Here is a 10,938-nt window from a genome sequence, read left to right as displayed (position 1 = left end):
CAATGTGTAGCTGTTAAACAGAAAAGCCTTATGTTTTAGTGCAGAACCTGTTTTAGTGCAGAAAAGCCTTATGTTTTTGTTTGCAGTGCGTAAAAACGTTGCCGAATTATGCCAGCTTACGTCTGTGTTGCAGCTTGTGTCTTTCGAACGTTACGTTGTGTTCTTGGTACCCGAAGTATATCTCGCAGTATGTCCTGCAGTACGTCCCGAGTACATCGCGTTTATGTTTACAAAATATACAGATACAAACGTGTGGTGCTTTTGTGGTGCTGTAGCTGTTTGGGTTTTTATTTAAATACATGATAAATGCAGCGGTGGTACGTAAAGAAAAAGCAAGCAAGAAGCTTGGGAAATATTTAATACAACACTCATCGTAGTATTTTAATCAAGATCCAATATTGCATCTCTTGCTTCTTCGATTTGTTCTTGAGCTTCTTCAAAAGATTGAGCACCAATAGTTGCTTGAGCGTAAGCTTCGATTGCTTGTACTGATATTGACGGCAGTCTCTTATAAATTTTTTCAGAAGTCTCAAACTCATCCTGTAGTTCAGCCAGGGTTGTCATAAAACTAATAAACTGATTGTTCTCTAGCCAGATTTTGTTCGATGCTCCCTTCCCCAGTAAATATTGAACAGACCTTTGAAACAATCCCCGTACGTGTTTGACCTTTTCTCTGAATTCTTGTTACGTCCAGTTTTTGCTTTCTTAATAACTAAAATGTCGGATCTCGGCTTTTCATAAGACTTTTCCCCTAGGAAATATGTGTGCAGGTCATCCCAGCTTTCATAAACATTGATGGAGGTGCGTTTCTTTAAGTCCGCGTGTTTAGCCATAAGAGTGCACAGACTGGCTTTTTGACTGATATCATCGAGCCCATTTAACTTGGACTGCACTGCGGATTGAAACTGCTGCAGAACGCCCAAGAGTTTCTCCATTTTTTTCCGCATTAGGCGGTCGTGTTCAATTAAGTTGTGATGAAACTCACTAATTGCTTCGTGCACAGCAGCCTTAATAAATAAATAAAAAATGTTATTGTATATAACTTTTACAAATATTTAAATATATATATATTATGACAAATGTGCTTGAGCTTGCCATCTTTAGTCGGTCAGTGTCTGAAAGGCGCTCCAAATACGCGATTGGGTGCGAGTAGTTAGTAAAATCAGAAGGTGGTTGTACAGCATTTCGAATTTCTTCGTCGACATAACGTAGATATACGTTAGGGTCTGGTAAGGCAATCCGGGGCATCTTTAGTCAGTACTCCAGCAAAAAAAATTCAGAAAACAATTTTACGACTGTGTTCGGGAAACTGGAGTACTTGTACGGACTTCTTACAAGAAAAATGTCTGCCATGGTAACCATTCTAGTAAGTAACAAAAATTACGTATAATAGTATGTGTTTCAACGTTTATGTTTATGTATTATGTATTAAAGACATTATGAGTTTATGCTTTATGTTTATGTGGGTAAGCTTTATGTTTATGTTTATGTTTATGTGAAAAAGCCTTATGTTTATGTTTATGTTTATGAGGTATATACCTAACCGGTCTGTTCGGTCTGTTAGTATTCTAATGGTCAGCGTGCAGTGTATGGTACGAGTATGTATAACAGCCGTTCGCAGTGTATGCGCTCCCACTTGGCACTGCGTCCGGCAACGATTAGGATTTGAAATGATTTTTTAATGATTTTGGTTAATTGAATCCCATATCTGTTTTTGCCATGGTGGTGCCAGCGTCAAAGTCCGCTTTGCGTAAGCTTAGCGTTCAGAAGTTGAGGGATTTGTATGTTGAGTTGGACATTTCCTATGTGGATACGGATGGCAAGAATGCACTATTGCAGCTTCTCGAGCCTCGTCTGTTCCCTGTGGGTGATACTGATTCCATTGCCGGAGTGGTTGTTGCATTGAAGTTGGATAGGAAATGCCAGAGTGAACTGGAAGCCGAAGGGATATCCTCAAAGTCTGCCCTGTTGTGCCTGGGAGAATCTTCCAAGTTTCCGAGCAACCTGGATATTGTGAGCCGTGAAGGAGTTCGATGCATCCTGGAGCCATTTATCTGTACCGAGAATTGCAGCCGCGGTCGGGAACAGCCAGTCATGCCAGTCTCTCCATGCCGGGAAGCCGGCCCACAGCACGGCAGTTCCAGCCAGCGTCCAATCAAAGGTCACGTCGACCGCAAAGCGGTCAACCTTCCCCGCAGCAGTGGTACCGCGTGTGAGTATGATAATCTGAAGCCAGCATGCTTAGACCGCCCTGTTTTTGTCATTTCAATTGAAAGTGATAAGTCTGAATTTATGGCCAAAAGTTTGTTTTAACTGTTTCCCAACGGAAGCACGTAAACTGCAGAGGCCGCACGAGCTGGCGTGCCCTAAACCAGGGTCAAAAAGCAAGCATGTTTCTCCTCTTGATCTATCACTCGACGAGTTTTCTGTACATAGTTGGCGCACAGCAGTTAAATTGTGCAAAACTGTGTCTGGGGCGTATGCAGGGACGCTCCTGGAGCATCTCGAACATAATGAGTATTTGGCCTCTATGCGTTGTAATTTTACGGATGATGCTGTGCTTGAATTTGATACCGATTTTCGGCATTCTGCTGAGAATGAAGGGTTTTCGTTATGCGATTATCAAGCACGGAATATTGGAAGTTCTAAGCATTTTCATGCGATCAACCGCCGAACAGAGTATGGCGAAGGTAAAGGCGATAAAGGTCAGCCTTTTCGCGGACGCAACGGCGCCAAAATGGGCCGCTACAAGTTTGCTTGTTGTTTTGCCTTCCAAGAGGGCAACTTCTCTCGCTCGGCTGCTTCCTGCCACTATTCGCACGTATGTGGCGAATGCGGGAAACGCGGACATGGCTACCATGACCACCGAGACACCGGAGACGCAAGCCCTACTGACATGAATAATTAATTAAACTGATATTAAGCTTAATGACTTTGGCAGCGCAGATGCAACGGGTCTGTGTCGCCCCTTTACTTTGCTTCGGTTTTGTGGTTTGACCAGAAATTTTCATTACTGGTCGTTTCATTGTTGAGCGCTAAAAGCTCATATTGTATTTTGCAGTGTGTCTGCATCAGATTGTCTCGGATTCGAGAAAGTGTAATTATCATTGCAATTGCATTTTGCTAGACTGTGTGATTAAAATGTTTTTGTACTATTGAGTGAAATATAATCGTTATTTTTCAAGCCAGCTAAATATCAAAGCATTTTGGCATTATACCACCGGCTTCGCAGTTATAAAGAAACAGCTGTTAATTTGTATCGGACTTGCTCGTGCATGTCGTTCGCTAATCACTATAATTTTGCTGCAATGCAGTTGCTGCTGGTGAAAGCTGTTTTTACAGCGTTCAGCTTGCTCTTTATTCTACATTCTATTGAATATAAGTCCCTGCGCATAATGAAATTAAATATTTAGTTGTGACCTTTCACTTGGCGGCTGTATGTAATTTGTCTTGACACAGTTTTGACTGTGTGGCGGTACATTATTATCCTTTGGATTTCCTGCCCGTTATCCCGCGCGAAGTATCCACATTACGGTTGTTCAATCGGGCCATACGCAATCGGAACATGCGCTTCATCTCGGAATTTTCATCACCCGTTCATCCACCTGTTGTGCCGTTTTTTGTTTTGTTCTGCTCTTGGGGGTTTGGAGGTTGGTGCCGCTTGTACGCGGGCGTGTTTGTCAGTAAACAATAAATTACCCCCCATTTCTATATTGCATTGTTGTGTGTACACTGTACAGTAACAGAACCAGGGAACAATAATTGCGCATCCTGCCGGTGTACGACCGTTGGAAGCAGTCTGAAGCGGTATGGCTGTATAAGATCTACAACCACGAAGCATACCGCGGTATATGGTTGAAATGATCGATTTCACGGAGTTCGGAGCGCGGTACAACCTGCGGAACCCGACGAGAATTGCTGCCAGTGCAAAGAAGAAGATCGGAGAAGGGACGCTGGCCATGCGACTTAAGAATATCTTTGAACGCATACAAAAAGTTAACCTGCAGATACTCAGTGTTGATGGTGTGGGATTTTTCAAATTTGCTCTCCGAACTGTTGATCTGTCTTAGCAATTCTCGTTTGTTTAGCTTTTTGCCGACCAGACGTTGAGGTCCCGTTTAGCGGGTTGTCTGCTCCTGATGTAATAATAATAATAATAATAATAGTTGAACTACTTGTACGTATGAGTACTTCGTTTACGCATAGCCGGCAGCGTTTTTCTCTGAACATGGCTAGTTTCTTTCTTCATTCTGACCACTGTCATATAATAATTAAGCTTGACCTTTAAAAATTCAAGGTTCGTTTAACTGAGGTCCGTTAACAGCGAGTAAAGTAACCACGGAAGCAAGCTTTTGAGCCGACGATATTCTATTCGTATGCTACGCAACACTGTTATCTGTTGCAAGTGTTGTTATTATTATTGTACACGAACAGACCACAGTCTGGTAGAAAAAATACCAAAAAAAAGCAAAGACCCAAGAGTTTGAATAAGAAATGTTAAAAGTTTACCAGTCTACCTCCAGGCCAACCATTTTCAAAGCAAATTTTAAAAAAGCCAACAGTTTATCAAAATTCCTCGTACAGATACCACCCGAATCCGAAGAGTTCGCCAAAATCAATAGGCGACCGACTTCTTTTGTTTGAAAAAGCGGAAGCCTCACTATATCCGTCTGAATCAGCCCCAGAATCGATGTCTTGGTTCATACCAACAGAAGCCTCACTATCTTCGTCTGAATCTGAATCAGCAGCAGGGTCAATGCCCTCGCTCAAGGCCGCTGCGGTCATTGCGGTCAGCTCATCGGCGTCCAGATCGCCTAACGTAGCCGGGGTCCATTTGCGATCGCGGTAACGAGTGGAGATGCGCGGATCCGAACTCTGGTAATACTTCAGCGCCTAGAAATACCGATTAGTTCAGCTATTCAAGAGTACACAAACCCTGTTCACTCGAAGTCTGGTCATCAGCACCTAATGCGCAGAAGTACGGCAAACGTTAAGCCGGCAATCTCATTTCCACAAAGTTTTTATGATTGCAGAAATTTTAGATTGTACAGCTTAGGACAAAATGGTCGCATACCCAACATCTCCACATTCAGTACGAATGCAGCGCAGTGCACTGTACGACTGAGTTCAAAATATCCGTTTCGTACAAGTGCACTGCACCGCTTGCGTACAGAATGCTGGGTATGGGCCTATGGGGCTATGCGACCATTTAGTCCTACATTGTAGATCGTACATCTGTAGCTAAACTCTGTATCTTTAGTACATAAAATCGGTTTGTTTAAATTGTTATAGAAAAACGGTAACACTTTATTAAAGTATTGACGTCTGTCCGTTTCGTGATTAATTCTACCGATTTCGCGTAGCTCTGTATGATTTTCTAACGTTTGTCTTTCCGTCTGGGACTTTTCTGCCTAAGATAACCTGAATGTATCCCAGCCAATAGCATGCCTACCAGTTCTCAAAAGTGTGCAATTACGCGGTGACTGATTCTGTGACTAACAACTAACTTGCCTTGACAATCTGTCCTTGCGTCAGCTCACTCGGTTGGCCAGCAATGCAGTTGACAACGGCTACCGATATTTCCGTCCGATTTAGTGGCTTTTTGAGAACGAGGTTCTTCTCAAAGAGCCCCCACACCTCTTTCTCCAACTCGTGGCCCGAACGGGCGCCAAATGTATACTGCGCTATATGCGCCGTTAGAAGGCGATCAGCCATGTCGCATTCCTTCCACACCACTCTGTCGCACGCCGGACACTCCCCAAACGTCTCCACCACGTTATCCACGATACTCCCCACATATATATCGTCCTGACTAAAATCGCAGTCGTAGAACACGAGTGTCGCCATCTTTTCCGTTGTGAGGATGCTTTTGATCACAGCGGCCAAAAGGTCGCACTGGGCTCCTTCGGCAGACGCGACGATGACCATCTTGGTGCGGCTGCTGAGACACTTGAGCAAGCAGTTCGCCGCCCAGTACATACCGTGATAAGCGAAGGTTGAGACACCGAAATCCGGATGGGCCATGGACACGCGCACATCGGGAAAGTAGGCTTCCGTGGTGAGAATACAGTCCCATAGTGAGCAGACACGCCGACAACGAATGCGCGCGATGGAGTCCAGCGAGCGGAAGACCTCCTCTAACAGCTCAGGGAGCGCCGGCACAATTCTCCTTTCGTCGCCGCGCGAAATCGCCGGTGCTTTCCGCTGACGAAGGAGCAACTGCATGTCGCGAGATGCACCGCTCCTCACCTCGTTCCTGGCGTTGGCATACACGCCTTGCTACAGGAGGCAAAATATTATTTTTACTAACAAGTTGTGGCTCAGTTAACTAAGCTAATAATATTTTTTCTACGCACTGTCATTACCATTTGGTCAGCGCATAACGGAGCGGCAGTCTGTCGTTGCAGATAAAGCATGGCCTGGTTCAACAGAAGATGGTCTGGTTGACACCTTACTCCGTATTTTTGGTTTAACCGCTTTTTGAAGACCTGGCGGCACAACGGCGAACCGTCGGACCAGTAGGCGGCGGGCAACGGACAAGAACGGACCACGAAGTCGCCCTTCTTCACGCGGCGCTCCAGGTCGGCCTCGTTGGGCGGTGCGCGTATTTGACCGACGGGGACCAACTGTGTCACAGTGGCGTCGGGCAGTAGCACTTCCATCAACTCGGCGCCCCCGCCGTAGACGCAGAGTGCGCGCTGCAAGGCCGCTCGCTGGTAGGCCGTCCGCCCAGGGTACCACATCCAGGCCCCGTCTGGGTAGCGGCGCAACAATACCTGCACCTGCTCATCTCGGAATTTCCGTTTCCTGAAGGGACAATGCAAAATACGAGCAAATTGGACGAACTGCGAGCGTTGTGCGGCACAGTGAAAGTCAATGATTAGGCCGCCCTCCGCGACGTTGATCACGTCGCCGTGCTGCAGTAGTCCGTCGCTAACGAGAACGTCCACGGCGTTCCAGCGCGTGACATCACCTTCCTCGTCACCGTAAAATGACATCGCGCAAATCAAGCTGCCGGCTGAAAAACTCAAGGACCAAAGTACCTGGTAAAAATTCTGAAGAACTTACAGTACTCTTACTTCGTGCTACATTCCGCCTTCTAACAATCTAACGTACCGACCGCACCCTGCAGGAGGCTGCCATTTTCTCAGTTAATGGTATTTTTTTAGAAGACTGCCACACGCCGTCGGTTGCCCAAAATACAACAACAATTATTAGACTTTCGTGTACTATTTTCAGTAGATCGGAAGTAAATAATTTTGTATAAAGCCTGCAGTGATCAAAATTCGGTGTTATACCGCGGTGTAATGGACATGATTTCTGTCCGCGTTGTCTGGTCGTCGGCAGCAAAAATCCAGCAATGAACATTGGTATCTCTGTGAGCGGCGTAATTTTTCGGAATATTTTATACAATAAACATAAAAGTATGCAAATAACTCACATCAACAGCGTAACAATGGATCTGACCACACATGTGATTAATGTGAATCCGTTGCTAAATCATTCATTATGCTTACATAATATAAATCACGAAATCTCAAGAGGGAAACATAAACATGGCGGCGTAAAAAAACTCGGCTACAGTCACACAGTATGGAAATGCAAGAAAAATGACTGGGCCGCGCTGCAAAGAGTCCTACATAATCATAATTAAGAAAATAAATGAAAAGTTAATATCAAGAAAACAAATTTTCTTATCAATGTCGTCAATCATCACCAACGTCTTCAGACTCTCCGCTATCGTCATCGTCCGTGCTCATATCGTCATCCGTACTGCTACTCGTATCGTCTGCATCAGAATCGCCTTTGCCTTCGCTGTCATTCCAAATTTTTCCGTCATCCTGCATCGCTTCTGACAGATGATGCAGTGCCCAAAAGGTCATGCCGTGTACAGTTGCTAGGTTAGCGCGCAGATTCGCCGCCACATCCGTCCATTCCATATTTGGTCCGAAATGATTGTCGTTCTCCTGCCACCTTTTCAAGATCTGCAAAAGAAAAACCTGAAGGTTGCATGTCATGAAAAAGCACAATGCCGGTTGCTTCCACTGTCACTTACGGTTACGATCTCTCGTTTCTCAACCATGTTCGCTTTGCTAATCCATTTCGATAACTCTTGCAAGATTCCACGATTTCGCGGAACATTAAAGTCTGGAAGAGGCGGTGCGGCTCGTTTAAACACGTCCATCCAGTCGATCCCGGTATGCACGTTCACGGCAACATGGTCGAGCATTAGGTCGTACTGGGAACGATGCGGGATCACCTCCTTGGTCCCGTCACCGTACAGCAGAGTTTTGGCACATGCCGGTATAAAGAAGTGCCATAACGCGGTTTTATAGATAATAAACCGGCTGGAAGCAGCATCCATGATTTGCGACAGGGAAGTGCGCACTTTCTCCAGCTCCGTCACAAACCCGTCAAAACGGTCATTATTGCTTAATAGCGCGGCGTCGGAAAACACGAATACATCTGGCAGTTCCTTGAAGGTGCGCAGATCGGACAGGAGTGGCGGCACTGCTCGCATATCCACACCGACGAAGAGACCATATTTAGTGGCGCTAGTGATGCAGTTGCATAACCACAAGATGCAGGTGTACTCTCCGAATGCCGCATAAGGGTCAACATTGATTATTACGGTTTGGCTGCAATCAGCTGACTGCACAACCGAATTCCAGCCAGCACAAACGGAACGCGCAAGGGCTTTATGTCGCCCATCCAGAACCGAGAAGATCTCCGAAAGGACGTCGAGTGGAAGGTCGTTAAGGGAAGCGCATCCGTCATCAAGAGCAGAGCAGCCGGCTCCTTCGGCATCGGACAGTGAGGGAGTGTTCTGGAAGTCGGACTGAAAGCGCTTCTTTTTGTATCGGTGACTCGGGGATTTTGCTGTCTTCCTTTCTGACGGACTGCGCTTTTGAGTTTTTGTTGTGGCTCGTTGCAGTACTGCCGCCTGTAGCAGAGGAACACTTGTAAGTTGCAGAGGTACAAATAAAAAAATTTAGTCGCCTCCAGCGCTCGAGCGAGCACGAAGCAGGAGGCACAAAAATATTTTTATGTGTTTCCCAAGAATCGAACTGTGTAATAAAAAAATAATAATTTGAACGGAGTAATAATGCAATTCTGGAAGTCTGGGAACTACCGACTGGTAATATGGCTTTCTAATGGTCCCTTTCTAACTTCACAAACATTTTGCCGAAAGCAGTTATCGCTCCAGGAAACCACATTTCTCTGCAGGAATGTTTGAACGTGCAAGCGTGTGGGAGATGCAAATTAATTAATTCCAATAGTCCCTTCGTAAATATCGCAATAGTAACACGTAAAACTAAAAAATTTTACAGGCCATTATAACTTTTCCGAAAGTTCAGCTTTCTTGCCGGCGCTGTCCAGCAGGGCCTTACATACCACTTCATTCTCTCCAGGAAATTTGCCATTGCCCCGCCAAAGAAAGGTGACACAATTATCCACAATTGCAACTGGATGAGTGCCAGGGAATTTCGACTTCCACAACTCCACAATTGTTGGAGTCAGGGCAGGGATGTTTTTGGGCGCTGGAATTGTCGCTTTCAGAATACCCATCTCTTCCATCACATTTCGCGCCCGTGGCTCCCGGCGGACTCGTTCCTCTTTTACAACGGCCACAATGCGCTCGTCCTCATGCCACACTTCTACCAGTGCGTAGTATGGGTACTGGTGGGATGAGCGGGGTGAGAGCTTGCAGCTGTACCACGTCCATGGCTGGCTGGAGGACAGCTTCAACAGGACATATGGCGAGTAAGACAGAGTTCCCTGGGAGCTCGCTAAAGCATCTTCAGGAGCCCATTGGGTGTTGGCTTTGTCGTTCAGATATATATGACTGCCGTAAGGAATAGTCTGGAGGCTATTATCAGCCAGATCAAAATCAACGACCCACCCTTCTTCCAGTTTATCCACAATAAGGCCTCGAGGAAGGAGTCCGTCTTGCTCGACGTCCACAGCGTTCCACTGATAAACTTTCCTCGAAAACATTTCGCGCTTGGAAATGGGAATTTCAGATGATTCTTAGTTGAATTATACTTGAATAACACCGATCAGCGTGAGAATAGCTCTACTGGTGTCAGTTATAGATCGACCAACAAATAACGGAACTGATTCGAATAGTAAGTAGAAAGAATTTTTGAGTGAAAGGGTGCTGTCTTCAAGGGTTATAATCAGAATCAGGGCCGTCGTTAGACCCCTATCCAGTTTTCAAAACACTACTCCTACAGTTTCCATCCGATAATTTTTCTGAATACACCATTGAACTCAGCGTAAAATTCTAAACAAGATATTGAGGCCGATTTTTGAAATTCGAATTTCCCCTGGATCGACTATCACGGGCGGTTGCCCTGTGCGACAGACATGTTTTTGGGGCTTTCCCCCCTGTTTCCTCTAAACATATTTTGACATTAAAAAACACGTTTTTGGCTTGTTTTTACTCGTGTTTTATCAAATTTAAATGGTTTTGAGCAATTTTTTTTGCTGTGCCAAACAGGACCAACTTTCTAACCAATTTCACCAAGTATGCAATCGCTCCGGGCTGCCAAAACAAAGCTCTACTTGCTTTTCGTGCCGTCTTTTTTTTTGATCACCAGCTCGTGTAGCCGTTTCTCTTTGTAGAATAATATTTTACAAAGCGCCAATGTTAGGTAAAGAAATGAAGGTGTTGAAATATTTTTTTTCTAGCAAGCGTCAGCTTAGTATACGCACCTCGACATAAAAAACATGCAGACGTTACAGTTTTAAAAAGTTAAGAACGTCGACCGAAAACAAATCCTGTTTTACCGACTTTATTCGTGATGATCTTTCGCGGTCTTTTAACGACATGTCGATCTGCTCGGAAAAGGAAGGGGGTATTTTACCAAAAATAGATGTTTACGATCACATTAAAACGGACTGGAAATCGCACAGCATTACGGATTTGTTAAA

At 45.1% G+C, this 10,938-nt stretch overlaps 1 protein-coding gene across 1 annotated transcript; it reads right to left on the bottom strand.

Annotated features, from left to right (window-relative positions):
* Nucleotides 1-7,706: 7,706 nt before the first annotated feature.
* LOC129582899 (uncharacterized) lies at nucleotides 7,707-9,999 on the bottom strand. Its single transcript, XM_055474525.1, has 3 exons — nucleotides 9,397-9,999; nucleotides 8,057-8,944; nucleotides 7,707-7,985 (listed from the first exon to the last, which is right to left on the bottom strand). The coding sequence occupies exons 1-3, from the start codon at nucleotides 9,997-9,999 to the stop codon at nucleotides 7,707-7,709; spliced, it is 1,770 nt and encodes a 589-aa protein (XP_055330500.1).
* Between the last annotated feature and the right edge of the window lie 939 nt (nucleotides 10,000-10,938).

This window comes from Paramacrobiotus metropolitanus, unplaced genomic scaffold (assembly GCF_019649055.1).
Source record: "Paramacrobiotus metropolitanus isolate TYO unplaced genomic scaffold, Prichtersi_v1.0 Parri_scaffold0000009, whole genome shotgun sequence".
Lineage (NCBI taxonomy): Eukaryota > Metazoa > Tardigrada > Eutardigrada > Parachela > Macrobiotidae > Paramacrobiotus > Paramacrobiotus metropolitanus.
Note: the sequence above shows the minus strand (reverse complement) of the source record. Positions and strands in the feature narration are given on the sequence as shown.

Coding starts and splice junctions, on each gene's coding strand:
- LOC129582899 (XM_055474525.1), bottom strand. CDS start 9,999: ATGTTTTCGAGGAAAGTTTATCAGTGGAACGCTGTGGACGTCGAGCAA. Junction 8,945..9,396: donor TTCCTGGAGAGAATGAAGTG/GTATGTAAGGCC, acceptor CCTCTGCTACAG/GCGGCAGTACTGCAACGAGC. Junction 7,986..8,056: donor AGAAACGAGAGATCGTAACC/GTAAGTGACAGT, acceptor TTTCTTTTGCAG/ATCTTGAAAAGGTGGCAGGA.